Source organism: Orycteropus afer, unplaced genomic scaffold (assembly GCF_000298275.1).
Source record: "Orycteropus afer afer isolate SDZICR_OR568_19922 unplaced genomic scaffold, OryAfe1.0 scaffold00649, whole genome shotgun sequence".
Lineage (NCBI taxonomy): Eukaryota > Metazoa > Chordata > Mammalia > Tubulidentata > Orycteropodidae > Orycteropus > Orycteropus afer.
Window position 1 is genome coordinate 1159981 of NW_006922236.1, and position 18222 is coordinate 1178202.

Sequence of the window (18222 nt, forward strand, 5' to 3'; positions counted from 1 at the left end):
CCCACTGGCTACTTTGGGTGTCACTGAGTTGTCTCTCCTCACCTATAACCCTGGGGCTACAGTTCTTTAGCTCCTGATTATCCTGGACTATCATGAAACCAGACCTATTTCTTCTGGTCATGTTTTTCATTTAGTTTATTGAGAAAGCTATTTCAAAAGACTTAGTACAAAACCAGAAACACCAAACTCACTCCCGTAGAGTGTCCAACTCATAGCGACCCCTCCTTAGGTTTCTGAGACGGTATCGCTACAGAAGTAGATTGCCCAACCCTCCCTCCAAGGAGTGGCTGGTGGGTTTGAACCACCAGCCTTCTGGTTAGCAGTCAAATGCCTTAGGCACTACACCACCAGAGCTCCTGTACAAAACCAAGCAAGCTTTATTTAGTTCAGTAACCTTTTAAATAGAAATCAGTTAAAACTGAGGATAATATGATAGGCCTTTTGCCTGGCAATTTTTCTCTTTTTGTCAATTTCACTTTTCAGAATTTTATTTTGAAAAGCAGAAGTTTTAGAAAATTGTTATTGATGTTGTTAGGTGCTGATGAGTTGATTCCCACTCATGGTGACCACATGTGACAGAGTAGAACTGCCCCATAGAATTTTCTTGGCTGTAATCTCTATGGAAGTGGATAACCAAGTCTTTTTCCCATGGAGCACCCGGGTCGGTGGTTGAACCTTAACCTTTCAGTTAGTAGCCAAGTGCTTAATCCACCAGGGCTCCTTTTGAGAGCATTAGTCCCAACTGCTTACTGGAAGGCTGACAGTTCAAACCCACAGCCACTCTCGGAAGGAAGATGGGGCAATCTACTTCCGTAGTGATAGTGCCTAAGAAACCCCAGAAGGGGTCACTATGAGTCAGTCTGACTCAACGTCACATAACAACAGCAGTAACAGTCTATATAATAACAATGTGAGGAAAGTGGATTTGACATCTGTTTAGAGAAAAATTGTTTCTCTATAGTCATTAGTGGGAAGAGATGTACTGTTTATGCTTTAAATAAAAATAAGTTACAGAATTTCAAGTTAAAAATAAAATGTTTTCATATTTAGTTAACATGAGATATTTCATTATGTGCAACAGAGATGACCTAGAATAATAGCATTTGGAAGGTTATTAAAAAGAAAAAAAAAAAAAACCCACCAAACCTACTGTTGTGAAGTTGATTCCAGCTCATAGCAACCCTGGACAGAATATAAGTGCCCCATAGAGTTTCCAAAGCTGTAAATCTTTATGGAAACAGACTCATGTCTTTCTGTCACGGAGCTGCTAGTGGGTTCACGTTGTCAACCGTTCTGTTAGAAGCCAAGTGCTTTAACCACTGTGCCACTTTGATGCCACGTAGTCCGGCTGTCTGTATTTGTCTTCCCCCCACTTAAGTTTCCACCAAATGGTTGTCTAGTCTATGTTTGAGAACTTTTGAGTGAAGATAGGATATTGTATGCAACATTTGAAAAGCCACTGAACACATTAAACATTGTACTCATACTTTATTATGCCTTAGATTTAAAGAGAACATTATCTACAGATATTATGTGTTCCCACACCTACCCCCTTATTTTGTCTGCTTCACTGTCTGAATTTATTGCAGATCTCAGAACTTGATGCGTATTATCTGGGCATAATCTCTTTCTTTTCAAGCCAAAGCCCAGACTTGTTCAAATGAGTCCAAAAAATTCCTGAAAACCAATTTAGAGGACTCTGGATTAGGATTAAATATTAGGAGAAAGCAAGAATTCTTTTTTTTTGCTGGAGAAACATTATGCCCCTTTACTTAAAAACACCCATTGTCCCACCTCTCCATGTCAAGGTTCACTATGGCTTACTCAACTGGATGTTTTGAGTGTATTCCTATAAACTGGTTATAGGTATCATAAAGATTTATCTCAGTGATAGTAAGTCATGTGACATAAAGCTTTTAACTACTGGAAAGACTGGTCTGGTCGGATTTGTTTCAAATTTGGGGAAAGATTGCAAATATAAAATCTATCATGCCTAAATATTCCATTTTGACTTTAGAATAGGAAATTTGAATATGAAATGGAATTGTTTGTTTTTGTATAAGTATTACTTTACATTTTATTTTTGATATATTTTATCTATGGAAATACTACTGTTACCTTTTTTAGTGTTTCTAATACAGCATATTTTGTGGACTTTAACCCTAATACCCTCATCACTACAATCCATTGTCCCTGTGTAGAAATAGAAATGGGTTTGTAAGCATTGAACTGTTTAAAACCAAACTCCCTCTGCCTTTCTAGTATTTCTAATGTATTTGACAGTATTTCATCTTTCTACACCTAGTTTATAATCATGAACAGGGAAGTGTGATTTTACCTTGTCTGTTAAAAGGATTTATTTAGGTTGGATGGGTAGGTAGCGGACAGCGTGAGTGTCAAAAATAAGCTCCTTTTGGACCAGGTTTGCTGGTCTGCTAGAGCCTGGAGGAACCACTGAGACTGTGGCCACTAGCTGCCCTTCAGGTCTGGAATTGAACGCATTCCTGTGTCTTCCAGCCAAACAAGACAGGTATATGAGCTGAACATTTACATTAGGCTGATACATTCTTTGGAGAGATCAATCAGGGGAAAACAGAAGGACTGTGTATGCACAGGGAGACAGATCTGGGGGCAGAAGTGCATGGAAGAGAAGGACACAAGGAAGAGGTAACTATGGGGAGGAAGTGGGAGGGGAGCTGTTGCATTGTGGGAAATTGCAGTCAATGTGATGAGACAAATGTGTATGAGCTGCTGTATGAAAAGTGAATGTGCTCTGTAAACTTTCACCAAAATCATAATAAAAATTTGGAAAAAAATTAAAAAGAAGAAAGTACAAGTAAAAGTAAGCTCCTTTTGGAGATTTTATTATTGAGGAATGGAAAGAAAATTGAATACATGTATATGTCAAGGGGCATTTATATTTGGGAGTGTTGTTAGATCTGCAAATTTGAGTATAGTTAAAGTGAATATTGTTATTTGTTTAAATTTTAATGCAATGAAAATTAACCTCTTTTGATATATAATAGATTATTTAATTATGGATACCAGATCTCACTACAACCTCTCTGCCTCAATAAATTAGAATGCCAATAACTAGAGCAAAAACAAAAAAGACTAAAACTAGACAGAATATAGTTTAATTTTTCTTTGAAGACTTAGAAACCACTTAAAGTTTTATTTCTAGTCACCATTATAAATATTAGCTATTCCATTGTCTCAGATAGGGCTTCAGATGGGCAAGAGACCACAACCACTCCTTCCTTCCCATTCTAAATTTACATTTAAATTCCCTGATTTATTTAGGAATGTCTTTTAAAAATGTAATGGAACCAAAGTGACTACACAGAGTAGAAGCTAGTGTCCAGAGTGGTATATATCCCAGCACAGTGTCCCAGAACCCTGGAGTGCCATGTAGGGGCATATAGTTCTAGTGACACTCTCCACAGGTCTTAATTTTATATTGTGTTGCTGCCCTTAATTATTTGGGCCTTATGTTACTGTTAAGAAAGCGTTTACATGAGAAGTCTTTATCCTAGCAGGAAAAGATACCCAGGTTTTCTTGTTCTTCATCCAGACTTAACGTCAAACATAAAAGGAGCATTAGTTTCAGAGCTACTTAGTGTCCTGGAAAGTTCAGTTCCACACAAGCTTCCCTCTGACTAATGTGATTTTATTATCTATTTGAGTTTGGTTGGAGGATCATGATTATAAATCTATTTCAATACCGTTATTAAATTACGTATGGGAATTTACTGCTTCATATATAATTAATTCTAATAAATAATCCCAGATAGGATATTTTTAATTAATAACCAAGAAAAGAAATAAACATATTGTTTCTCTACTATTGCAAGGCCTGGTTCAAAATGGCACCCTATTACTGCAGTTTTTTAAAAATGTTCTACCTCCATTTGTAGGAGCTCTGGTAGCATAGTGGCTAAGGCACTTGACTGCTAACCAGAAGGCTGGCGGTTCAAACCCACCAGCCACTCCTCGGAAGGAAGGTTGGGCAATCCTACTTCCGTAGTGATACTGCCTCGGAAACCCAAGGAGGGGTCGCTATGAGTCGGGTCCGACTCGACAGCACATAACAACAACAACAACCTCCATTTGTACTGAAAATTGTCACTTCATACTTTCCTTTATTTTATTCATTCATTTTTTTGGCAATGTTTCTATAGACCCATAGATTTTAATTATTCACTTGATGTCTTATAACCAATTGTTGTCATTCTTTATGATGTTCATATTGTCCCAAATCTGTACTGTGTTCAAGCCTGAACATTTTGGCGTGCCTACAAGAGGCTGAGGGTGTTCCTTTGCTTCCTGTCACAGTGTGATTTCCCAGTCTCACCTTCTGCATTCGCTGCTGTCCACTTGCAGTCAGGTGCTCTTTAAGGAGACTTTGCTTGTTTTGGTAGGGAATATTTAGAAACCCAGGCCTGAGACCAAAATAATCATTGAAACTGGTGTATCTTCATGTATAAGCCTTTTCTGTGGGTAGAACTTAGAAGTGTATGTGTTAATCAGGAATCATGTTGGTATTTCCAATTCAAAGTTAATATTACATTGGTTTTTCATAATTTCCTTGTTTTTGAATTATATCTCTTTTCCCCCAGACCAAAAATCTTGGTTCCTACTAACATCAATATACTTTTTATTTGTTGTGTGTATGTGTATTTCTAAATTGTTGTGCTGTTTTAAGATGTTGTTGAGTAGCCTCTGACTCATAACAACCCTGAGGAAACCCTGCCCAGTTGTGCACCATCCACACAATCATTACCGTGCTCAAGCCCATCATCACAGGCACTGTAGCAGTCCATCTCATTGAAGGTCTGCCCATTTGTCAATGAGCTTCTACTTTACCAAGCATAATATCCTTCTCCGGGAACTGGTCCCTTCTGACAACATGACCAAAATAGGTGAGACGAATTGTGGCCATTCTCACTTCTAAGGAGAATTCCAACTACACTTTGTCCAGGATAGATTTGTTTGTTCTTCTGGCTGTTGTGTAGTTGTTAGGTGCCGTTGAGTTGTCTCCGACTCATAGCAACCCTATGCACAGCAGAACAAAACACCACCCGGTCCTGCACCAGCTCCATGATCCTTGCTATACTTGAGCCCCTTGCCACTGCCACCATGTCAATCCATCTCATTGAGGGCCTTCCCCTCTTTGGTTCTTCTGACAATCCATGGTATTTTCAGTATTCGTCACCAGTACAATTCCAAAGCAAGAATATTCTTCTGTTTTCCTTGTTCATTGTCCAGCTTACACATGTATATGAGGCTATTGGAAATACCCTGCCTTGGGTTAGGTGCATCTTTGCTCCTTAACAGTCTTTTGCAGCATATTTGCAAAGTTCAGTATGATGTCTGATATCTTGATTGTTGGTTCCATGAGTGTTGATTCTGGATCCATGTAAAATGAACTCCCTGACAACTTTGATCTTTTCTCCATTTATCATAATGTTGGTCCAGTTGTGAGTATTTTTGTTTCTTTATGTTAAAGTGTAATCCATACAGCAGACCGTAGTCTTTGATCTTCATTAGTAAGTGCTTCAAATCGTCTTCATTTTCACCAAGGAGGTTTATGTCATCTGCAAATCATAGGTTGTTAATGAATCATCCTTAATTCCTGATGTCAATAGTCCAGCTTCTCAGATTATTTGCTCACCATACAGATAAGTATGGTGAAAGGATACAACCCTGGTACCCACCTTTCCTGATTTTAAACTATGCAATATTCCCTTGTTCTGTTCAAATGACAGCTTCTTGGTCTATGTACTGGTTCCTCATGAACACAATTAAATGTTTTGGAATTCCCATTCTTCTCAATGTTATCCATAATTTGTTATGATCCACACAGTTGAATGCCTTTGCATAGTCAATAAAATACAGGGAAACATCTTTCTGTATTCTTTGCTTTCAACTAAGATCTACCTGACATCAGCAGTGACCCCTTATTCTATATCCTCTTCTGAATCCAACTTGCATTCTGAAAGTTGCCTGTCAATATACTGCTGCAACCTTTTTTGAATTATCTTCAGCAAAATTTTATTTGTATGTGATATTAATTATATTGTTCAATAATTTTCACATTCTGTTGGATCACCTTTGTTTGGAATGGGTACACATATGAATCTCTTCCAGTCAGTTGTCCAGGTAGCTGTCTTCAAAATTTCTTGGCATAGGTGTGTAAATGCCTCCAGTGCTGCATCTGTTTGATGAAACATCTCAATGGAGATTCCATCAGTTCCTGGAGCCTTGTTTTTTACCAGTTTCTTCAGTGCAGCTTTGACATCTTCCTTCCCTACCACTGGTTCTTGATCATGTGCTGTCTTCTGAAATGGTTGAGTGTTGACCAATTCTTTTTGATACAGTGTCTCTGTGTATTCCTTACATCTTCATTTGATGCTTCTTGCATTGTTCAATATTTTACCCATAGTCACTATTGCAATTTGAGTCCTGGATTTTTTCTTCAGTTCTTTCAACTTGAGAAGTGCTGAGCATATTCTCTTTGTGTACTAACTCAAGATCTTTGCACATTTCATTATGATACTTTACTTTGTCTTCTCAAGCTACCCTTTGAAATCTTCTGTAAGCTCTTGAATTTCATCATTTCTTCCATTTGCTTTAGCTACTTTCCCTTCAAGAGCAAGTTTCAGAGTCTCTTCTGACAACCATTTTGGTCTTTTCTTCCTTTCCTGTCTCTTTAATGACCTTTTGCTTTCTTCGTGGATGATGTTCTTGACGTCATCCCACAATTCCTCTGGTCTTTGGTCATTAGTGTTCAATGCATCATATCTATTCTTCAGATGGTCTCTAAATTTTAGGTGAGATAAAATCAAGGTAATATTTTTGCTCTCATTGACATGTTTTAATTGTCTTTAGCTTCAACTTGAACTTGCACATGAGCAATTGATGGTCTGTTCCACAGTCAGCTCTTGCCCTTTTTTTATTCTTTTTTTTTTTTACTAGTATTGATCTTCTCCATTACCTTTTTCTACAGATGTTGTCAATTTGATAACCTGTGTATTCCATCAGGCGAAGTCCATACATACAGTTTATGTTGTTATAATAAGGTCTTTGCAATGAATAAGTCCTTGGTCGTACAAAATTCTATCATGTGGTTTCTGACATAATTTCTGTCACCAAGGCCATATTTTCCAACTACTTTTGTCTCTTCTTTCTTTTCAATTTTCACATTCCACTCATCAGCAATTATCAATATATCTTGGTTGCCTATTTAGTCAATTTCAGACTACAGAAGTTGATAAAAATCTTTAATTTCTTCATGTTTGGCTTCAGTGGTTGGTGTGTGAATTTGAATTTTAGTAGTATTAACTGGAAGCAGATTGACCAACCTTCCTTCTGAGGAGCAGCCAAATGCCTTAGGCAGTATGCCACCAGAGCTTCTTTTTGGTTTTGGAATTGTTTTTCTTGTAGGCATAATGGATATTATCCTATGACTGACAGCTTTGTACTTCAGGACAGATCTTGAAATTTTCTTGTTGACAATGAATGTGATGCCATTCCTCTTCAATTTGTCATTGCCACATAGTACACCATATGATTGTCTGATTCAAATGGCCAATACTAGTCTTTCAGCCCACTAATGCCTGGGATATCAATCTTTATATGTTCCATTTCATTTTTTACAACTTCCAATATTCCTAGATTCATGCTGTGCACATTCCGTGTTCCTTCTTATTTTCATAAAAACATGAACAGTGGCTGTACATGTGGCCCTTGCCAGATGGAATACATAGGAGTCAGATTGACTACATCTGTGGAAAAATGTAATGGAGTAGCTCAATATCATAAGTCTAAACAAGGCCAGGAGCTGACTGAGGAACAGACCATCAGTTGCTCATATGCAACTTCAATTTGAAGCTGAAGAAAATTAAAGCAAGTCCATTAGAGCCAAAATTTCAATCTTGATTATTTCCCACCTGAATTTAGAGACCATCTAAAGAATAGAGTTGATGCATTGAACACCAGTGACCAGAGATCAGATGGATTATGGGAAATCAAGAACATAACACATGAAGAAAGCAAAAGGTCATTAAAAAGACAGGAAAGAAGGAAAAGACCAAAACAGTTGTCAGAAGAGACTCTGAAACTTGCTCTTAAACAGTGAGTAGCTAAAGCAAATGGGAAAAAATAATGAACTAAAAGAGCTGAACAGAAAATTTCAAAGGGCAGTTTGAGAAGAAGATGAAGTAAAGTTTTATAATGAAATGTGCAAAGATCTTGAGTTAAGACACCAAAAGGAAAGAACAAACTTGGTATTTCTTAAGCTAAAAAGAACTGAAGAAAAAAATGAAGCCTTCAGTTGCAATATTGAAGGATTCTTCAAAATATTGAATGATGCAAAATATTGAATGATGCAGAAAACATCAAAAGAAGATGGAAATAATACACAGAGTCACTATACCAAAAAGAATTTGTCAGTGTTTAACTATTTCAGGAGGTAGCATATGATCAAGAATCAATGGTATGGAAGGAAGAAGTGCAAGCTGCACTGAAGGTATTGGGAAAAAACAGGGCTCAGGAATTGACAGAATCCCCATTGAGATGTTTCAACAAATGGATGCAGTGCTGGGAGCACTTAATTGTTTATACCAAGAAATCTGGAAAACTCCTACCTGGACAACTGACTGGACATTTGTGTCCATTCCAAAAAAAGGTGATCCAACAGAATGTGAAAATTATCAGACAGTAATATCACATGCAAGTAAAATTTTTCTGAAGATAATTAAAAAATGGTTGCTGCAGTATATTGACAGAGAATTTCCAGAAATTCAAGCCAGATTCAGAAGAGGATGTCGAATGAGGGATATCATTGCTGATACCAGAAGGACCTTGGCTGAAAGTAAAGAATAGCAGAAAGATGTTTACCTGTGTTTTATTGACTATGCAAAGACATTCAACTGTGTGGATCATAACAAATTATGGATAGCATTACAAAGAATGGGAATTCTAAAACACTAAATTGTGCTCGGGACAAATCAGTACATAGACCCAGAGGCTGTCATTTGAACAGAACAGGGGAATACTGGATGGTTAAAATCAGGAAGGGTGTATGTCAGGATTGTATCCTTTCACCGTACTTATTCAATCTGTATGCTGAACAAATAATCCAAAAACCTGGACTACGTGAAGAAGAATGCGTCATCAGGATTGGAGAAAGACTTACTAACAATCTGCAATATGCAGATGACATAACCCTTCTTAGTGAAAGTGAATATGACTTGAAGCACTTACTGGTGAAGATTAAAGACTGCAGTCTGCTATATGGATTACACCTCAGCATAAAGGAGGACATGAAAATCCTCACAACTGGAACAATAAGCAACATCATGATAAATGGAAAAAAGATTGAAGTTGTCAGGGACTTCATTTTACTTGGATCCATAATCAACACCGATAGAAGCAGCAGTCAGGAAATCAGACAACGTATTGCACTGAGTAAATGTGTTGGGAAAGACCTCTTTACAGTGTTAACAAGCAAAGGTGTCACTTTGAAGACTAAGGTGTGTCTAATGTAAGGCATAGGAGCTCTGGTAGTGTAGTGCCTAAGGCATTTGACTGCTAACCAGAAGGTTGGAGGTTCAAACCCACCAGCTACACTCGGAAGGAAGGTTGGGCAATCTACTTCCGTAGCGATACTGCCTCGGAAACCCAAGGAGTGATCACTATGAATTGCGTCTGACTGAGCATGTAACAACAATGTAAGGCATGGTATTTTCAGTTGTTTCATATGCCTATGAAAGCTGGACAATCAGTAAGGAAGACTGAAGAAGAGGTGATGCTCTTGAATTGTGGTGTTGGTGAAGAATACTGAAGATACCATGGACTGCAGAAGAACAAATCAATCTGTCCAAGGAGTATGCCCAGAATGCACCTTGGGAACAAGAACCACCACACTTTGTCTCATTTACTTTGTTCATGTTATCAGAAGGGACCATTCCCTGGAAAAGGCTATCATGCTTGGTAAAATAGAGGGTTAGCAAAAAAGGGAAGGACCCTAAATGAGATGGATCGACACAGTGGCTGCAACCATGGGCTCAAGGATAGTGAGAATGGCACAGGACCCAGCCATATTTCGTTCTATTGTACATGGGGTTGCTATGAGTTAGAGCCAACTTTATGGCACCTAACAATAACAAAAACATAACAGTATTATTACTAAATTGTTTACCGTGTTTCTCTTCAGTAAGCTCTATACCATCAAGGATCTTGTCCATTTTTTTACCCACCTTACCCTCAGGATTTAATACAATTATAGAAATAAATAGGTATTAATATAATTTTTTTACTGGATCAATAATAGTTATAATTCAATTCTCATCCCTTTGAAGCAGTCTTGAAAAACTGGGACTAAAACAATGCTTTCTTAACATAATGTATGTAACTCATACCAGTAATCACCATCATATGCAGTTGTCAGGTTCAACAGATATTTTCATTAAATTTGTTATCAAAATATGAATGCATAGTATTAACATTTATCTTGGAAGTTATAGCCAGTTACTGTAATTTGAAACAGAAATCAGAAATAATTCATTTCAGAAAAGGGGATAATATTTTCTTTGATATTTCCTTTGATACAATTACACATCCATGAAATCCAAAAGGATAAGCTAAAATTCCTATATAATTGTTAAGAGTTGAGTAAATGATCACATTTGAAACATACATAAAGAGCATACATAAAGAAATTATTTTCAGCATTCCAGGAATGGCCAGCTAAAGCCATAATAGAAGAAAGATATTTTACTATAAAAGCAGCAACAAAATTAAAATACCTAACAATATCTCTAACAAGAAATACATCCTTTTATAAAGGAAATTAGAAAGCTTTACTGAGTGATATTAAAAATTTAGACAAATGAAGACAATACCCTGTTTCCAGGTGGAATAGTGTAGAAATTATAACTCTTTCAAATCAATGTATAATGTTAAATTGTTGCAAATAAAACCATTTATATATTTGGGAAACTTTGTAAAAATTATTTTACAGTTCACATGTAATATGCTTGAAAATGAACAGTTTGATGACCACTCCTTACCAAAGATTCATAACAGATAATCTGCTAGTGACTGAGAGGAAATAAAATTCATACCAGTTCAATAAAACTCTTAATATGCTATTATATGTGACATACTTCTGAATATATCAAAGCATACTATAAATCTTTCATTAGCAGTCACATGTACCTTATAAAGAAGATAAGAAAGCAATGGTTTATCTTACAGCAAGTAACCCCAAATGCAAGAGGGGCTAGAATTTTCTGAGAGTTTCAGAGCATGCCAGAGATAGCATCAGAATTATGTTGATAAAAGAACAGCACATGCTTAGGGATAAAGGTCAGAAGGTGGCTTTAGGATAGGAAAGAAGGGCAAATGGAAACAGTAAACACAGGAAGTGAGGAGAATGTGATTACATTGTGGGGATTGCAATCAGTGTCACAAAACAAATTGTGTATAAAACGATTGTTGGAAAACCCATTTGCTCTGTAAACTTCTACCTAAGTCACAAGTCACAATAAAAAAAGTTATTTAAAAAAGAAAAGAAAAGCCCATGGGGTAGTTCTATTGGTCATGTAGGTTTGCTGTAAATTGAAATTTACTTGATGGTAATGGCACACAACAACAAGAGCAACCAAAGGTCCCTGGGTTGATACACACAGTCTGGCACCATTTAAGAAAAGCCTGGCTGGAAAAAAAAAAAAAAAAGGATATTGATTCTAAGTAAACTTCAAATAATTGATACAGAAAGGAATGTATTTCCCACTTAATCTGTAAATTCTAGGGTAACCACCTCATCCTGGTTTGCCTAGACACTTTCCAGGTTTGTGCACTAAATGTATACTCTAAGAAACTTCCTAGACATGGGCATACCAGGGTGTTTGCTCACAACAGTGTGGTTACTTACCCATTAACAGAAAAGATGATATATCTGCAAAAAGTGTTTCCCATAAAATGAAAAACAACAGATCCCAAATGTCTGATCTGGTCCTGCATAACCATAAAGTCCAATCTTGGCAACCAGTTACCCTAGGAATCCAGAGTTCCCTGAGGAAGTGCCATTAGTTCAAAGGATGCCATAATATTTGGATTCAGTCAGTGCTCATTGCTGTTGTTGTTGTTAGTTGCCATCAAGTCGTCTCCGATCATAGCGACCCTATGTACAGCAGAATGAAACACTGCCCGGTCCTGTGCTATCCTTATGATTCTTGCTATTCCTGAGCCCATAGTTGCAGCTGCTGTGTCAATCCACCTTGTTGAGGGCCTTCCCCTTTTTTGTTGACCCTCCATTTTACCAAGCATGATATCCTTCTCCAGGGAATGGTTCCTTCTGACAACATGACCAGAATAGGTGAGATGAGGTTTGGCCATTCTTGCTTCCAAGGAGCATTCCAGCTGCACTTCTTCCAGGAAAGATTTGTTAGTACGAACTTTTAGCAATCCATTGTGCTCTCAGCATTCTTCGCCAACACCACAACTGAAAAGCATCGACTCTTCTTTGGTCTTCCTTATTCATTGTCCAGCTCTCACGTGCATAAGACACGATTGAAAATACCATGACTTGGATTAGGCGCACCTTAGTCTCCAAGGATGTTGATGACTTCTTTGCTCTTCAGCACTTGAAAGAGGTCTTTTGCAGCAGATTTGCCTAATGCAATTCTATGACTGATTTCTTGACTGCTGCTTTCATTGGTGCTGATTGTACAACCAAGTAATATGAAGTCCTTGACAACTCTGTTTACCATGATGCTGTTTATTGGTCCAGTTGTGAGGATTTTTGTTTTCTTTATATTGAAGTGTAATCCATACTGCAGACTGTAGTCTTCAGTCTTCATCAGTAAGTGCTTCGCCAACACCACAACTCAAAAACATCAACTCTTCTGTCTTTCTTATTCATTTTCCAGCTCTCACTTACATAAGAGGTGATCATTCCATATTCTGCCCATAGAGTCCTCACTTTCTGTGTAATATAGGTTGTTAATGAGTCTTCCTCCAGTCTTGATGCCACATTCTTCTTCATATAATCCAGCTTCTTGGGTTATTTGTTCAGAATACAAACTGAATAAGTATGGTGAAAGGATACAACCCTGACATACTTCCGTCTTGATTTTAAACCATGCAGTATCCCCTTGTTCTGTTCAAACAACAGCCTCCTGGTCTGTGTACAGATTCCTCCTGAGTACAATTAAGTGTTCTAAAATTCCCATTCTTCTCAATGTTATCCATAATTTGTCAGGATCCACACAATCAAATGCTTTGCATAGTCAATAAAACATAAGTAAACATCTTTCTGTTATTCTTTGTTTTCAGCCAAGAAGCATCTAACATCAGCAGTGGTATCCCTCATTCCATATCCTCTTCTGAATCCAGCTTGCATTTCTGGAAGTTCTCTGTCAATATACTGCTGCAGCCAATTTTGAATTACCTTCAGTAAGATTTTACTTATGTGTGATATTAATAATATTGTTTGATAATTTTCACATTCTGTGGCATCACTTTTCTTTGGAATGGGTACAAATATGGATCTCTTGCAGTCAGTTGGCCAGATAGCTGTCTTCCAAATCTCTTGGAATAGCCAACTGAATACCTCTAGTGCAGCATCTGTTTATTGAAACATCTTGATGGGTATTCCATCAATTCCTGGAACTTGTTTTTGACCAGTTCCTTCAGTGCAGCTTTGACTTCTTCCTTCAGTATCATGGGTTCTTGATCATATGCTGCCTTCTGAAATGGATGAACATCAACCAATTCTTTTTGCTACAGTGACTCTGTGTATTCCTTCCATCTTCTTTTGATATTTCCTGCATCATTCAACATATTGCCCATGGAATCTTTCAGTATTGCAACTCAAGGCTTAAATTTTTTCTTCAATTCTTTCAGCTTGAGAAATGCCGAGTGTGTTCTTCCCTTTTGGTTTTCTAACTCCAAGTCTTTGCACATTTCATTATAATAATTGACTTTGTCTTCTCAAGCTGCTGTTTGAAATCTTGTGTTCAGTTCTTTTATCTTGTCATTTCTTCCATTTGCTTTAGCTACTCTTCGCTGAAGAGCAAGTTTCAGAGTCTCTTCTGACATCCATTTTGGACTTTTCTTCCTTTCCTGTCTTTTTAATCATCTTTTGCTTTCTTCATGGATGATGTTATTGATGTCATCCCACAATTCCTCCGGTTTTCAATCATTGGTGTTCAGTGCATCAAATCAATACTTTAGATGGTCTCCAAATTCAGGACGGATATATTCAGGATCATATTTTGGCTCTCATGGACTTGTTTCAATTGTCTTCATCTTCAGCTTGAACTTGCATATAAACTGTTGATGGTCTGTTCCCCAATCAGCTCCTGGCCTTGTATTGGCTGAAGATATTAAACTTTTCCATTGTCTCTTGCCAAAGTTGTAGTTAGTCTGATTCCTGTGTACTCCATCTGGCAAAGTCCATGTGTGTAGCCATTGTTTATGTTGTTGAAGAAATGTATATGCAATGAATAAGTCATTAGTCTTGCAAAATTCTATCATGTGATCTCCAGGGTCATTTCTATCACCAAGGCCAAATTTTCCAACTACAGGTGATTCTTATTTGTTTCCAGCTTTTTCATTCCAATCACCAGTAATAATCAGCACATCTTGGTCACATGTTTGGTCAAATTCAGACTGCAGAAGTTGGTAAAAAAATCTTCAGTTTCCTCATCTTTGGCTTTGGTGGTTGGTGTGTAAATTTGAATAATAGTGTTAACTGGTATTCCTTGTAGGCATTTGGATATTATCCTATCACTGACAGCATTGTACTTCAGGACAGATCTTGAAACATTCTTTGTAATGATGAATGCCATTCTTCTTCAATGTGTCATTCCCAGCATAGTAGTTTATATGGTTGTCTGATTCAAAATGACCAAATATAGTCCATTTCAGCTTGCTAATGCCTAGGATATTGATCATTATGCATTTCATTTCATTTTTGAGAAGTTCCAATTTTCCTAGATTCATACTTCATGCATTCCATGTTCCAGTTGTTAATGGATGTTAGCAGCTCTTTCTTCTTGTTTTGAGTCATGCCACATCAGCAAATGGAGGTCCCGAAAGCTTTACTCCATCCATATCATTATGGTTGGGTTGAGTCTACTCTGAGTAGGCATCTCTTCCCTAGTCGTATTTTGAGTGCCTTCCAACCTGAGAATTTAGTAAGATTCAATAAGACTATTAGTAATCATCTGCAAACCGAAGAGAATTGAGGCCGCTGGCTTAGTCTTCTATCCTGCAGCTAATCTCAGAGCTCATGTTTGGTGTGTGTTGATTTTTAAACTAGTTATCCCTCTAGGCTGCGTTTCTCAGCAAAAGTCATTTGTCTAGGGATTTCTGTGTTTTAAATTCTTTTTTCTATTGTATCTCTGGCATATCAATCATTGGAAATGTTTTTACTGTATACTTATGTACGTATCTCTTGCTTTTTTCTAAAAAGAGATTTAAGATTAGGTACTTAGTATGCTGTACATGAAAGGTAACAGAAGATCCATTTCTTTATTTTTTTAATATTTATATAGCTATTTGATTGACAGATGTGTTCTAGATAGTCATGGGATTGTTCCTGAGAAAGATGTCATTTCTTTTTTCAGATAAACTCTTGAAATTGCAACATGCTATGAAAATTTCTCACCACCAAGTAAAATATTTTAGAAATTGGCTAGAAGTATAAACTATATTTACACCATTTTAAGTCTTACTTACTTTGAAGATCTGCAAAGAAATGTAGTATATAGTAAGACTCAGATAAAGAGCTCCCCAGATATTTGTAGTGATGTTATATCCTTATGTATGTGTTAGAAGATGGCTGCTTTACCAAAATTGATTTGAAGGTCACAGATTACAAAAATTAAATTCATCCATAATCTCAGCAAGTAAAATCACAAACTGTTGAGAAGAAAATGCAAAGTTATGATGTTACTTATGAAGGAACTGTTTCCTTAACTTCTGCTATAAATTTCTTATATAATATAAAGTGTATTTGTATCAAGTGATTTATAGTCAGCCTGTTGAGATAGCAGGGTTTTTTTTTTTCACTCTAAATGTAACCTTCTGCCACAACTAAAGTATTTTCTCTTTATTATATCTTTTAGTGTCTAAAAAGCACGGCAAGCTCATTACTTTCTTACGAACATTCATGAAGTCTCGGCCAACAAAACAGAAACTGAAGCAGCGGGGGATCTTGAAAGAGAGAGTGTTTGGGTGTGACCTGGGAGAACACCTTCTGAATTCTGGTTTTGAAGGTAAAAATAAAAGTATCAGCTCATAATCTCAGTTATCAACCTCTCCATATTGGGTTTCTATGAATAATTATAAAGTAGATTAGGTAAGTATTATCTGTTTCATTTCAGTTGAAGCTTCTCAAGTATTCATCTTAGTGCTAATAAAGTTGAAAAAATATGAAGTATAAGATATGTACTTTAACATCAGAGAAACTTACAATGTATTTAGGAAGAGTAAGACAGTTGTACAAAAAGTATAAAATCACTATTATATTACATTATTTTTATATCTGTCTACTGGCTTCTTTAACCAATTTTCCCTCTCACATTTTATCATAACTTATTTATTTAATTTCCCCTTGGGAAAAAATAAGTCAATAGTTTTGAGACTACAAAACACCAAAACTAGTTTCCTAAGTTTTATAACTAAAAATTTAAATTCTTTTCTCTATAAATTAGATTATAAATAATAAATTTAGTGGTTGGTTGAATGGATGGATGGATAGAATTTCCTTTGATACATACATTTTTTAAAATTAGTGCTTTTCTTTACCATTTCCCTTTGACGTGTTAGAATATTAAGGAGATGTCTACCTAGAAAAATCACTTGAAGTAGATGATTTGTGGAATTTCAACACGTGGTAAGAAATTCTCTTGTGTCTTTTGAAAGGACCATTAGCGAAAACCATCCACAGACACCATTAATAATATCAGCTCCAAATTAGGGCCTTTATGATAGGTTAAAGAATACCAGTAGGCTTGTAGTATGTATTTTATATAAACTACACCTCATTTCTTCAGAGAAAAGACAAAATGTTATTGGTCTTGAATTAATATAAATTTAAATCATTTCCTAAAAGAAAACAAAACAAAACAAACAGGATTATTTTTGCATGTAGAAAAGTAAACTTGTGAAACTATTAAGAGCCTTGTAAGGGGGAAAATGTCATAGGATAGAAGAAGTCTAACTTCACCTAAAACAAAAACCAAACTCACTGCTGTGGAGTCGGACCCAACTCATAGGGACCCCTCCTTGGGTTTCCGAGGTGGGATCACTACGAAAGTAGATTGCCCAATCTTCCTTCGGAGGAGTAGCTGATGGATTTGAACTGCCAGCCTTCTGGTTACCAGTCAGATGCCTTAGGCACTACGCCACAAGAGCTCCTAGATATTAGAAAAATATTCAAACCTAGAAGAATTAAATGTGAGTGAAACAGTTTAGGATATTCAGAAATAATTCTTATAAAGAAATAAAAATTCATTAAGGTAAAGCAGTTTAAAACCAGGTTATGAGGAAGAGTTACTTATTAAATATATTGTTGTTGTTATGTGCTGTCGAGTCGGACCCGAATCATAGTGACCCCTTCTTGGGTTTCTGAGGCAGTATCACTACAGAAGATTGCCCAACCTTTCTTCTGAGGAGTGGCTGGTGGGTTTGATTCCCCAGCCTTCTGGTTTAGCAGTCAAATGCCTTAGGCACTACGCTACCAGAGCTTCCTGTTAAATGGAGGCAATTAAATAATGATTTAGAAAAAAACAAGTTCCCATTTTATCACACTCTGAAAGTATACTCCAAATATATTAAAGAGTTAATTATTTTAAACTTATAGCGATAGCAGTGTGAAATGATTTTGTTTACAGATGTGAGAGAATTAATTGCTTTCTCAGATTTAAGCAAAAAACATTACAAAGGAGCAGGTGGTTTCAAATATATAAGTTAGAGATAATGAAAAATAACAAATGTGAAAAAAAAAAAGGACCATAAACTGGGAAACATTCATTTTTGGATATGAGGAAATGCTGCTACCATAGTGTAGAAAAGTATCATTCAGATTTATGAAAAAATTAAGTCCTTAAGTAGAAAAAGGAGCCCTGTGAATCAGAATCCACTCATCAGCAGTGATAGGAGCTCTAGTAGCATAGTGCCTAAGGCACTTGACTGCTAACCAGA

At 36.6% G+C, this 18222-nt stretch overlaps 1 protein-coding gene across 1 annotated transcript in view; it reads left to right on the forward strand.

Annotated features, from left to right (window-relative positions):
* ARHGAP32 (Rho GTPase activating protein 32) overlaps positions 1 to 18222 on the forward strand; it is a 511643-nt gene that overhangs the window by 449598 nt on the left and 43823 nt on the right. The window contains exon 12 of the mRNA XM_042783085.1: positions 16143 to 16292. Coding sequence (XP_042639019.1) covers positions 16143 to 16292 — 150 coding nt within the window. The remainder of the gene's footprint in view (positions 1 to 16142; positions 16293 to 18222) is intronic.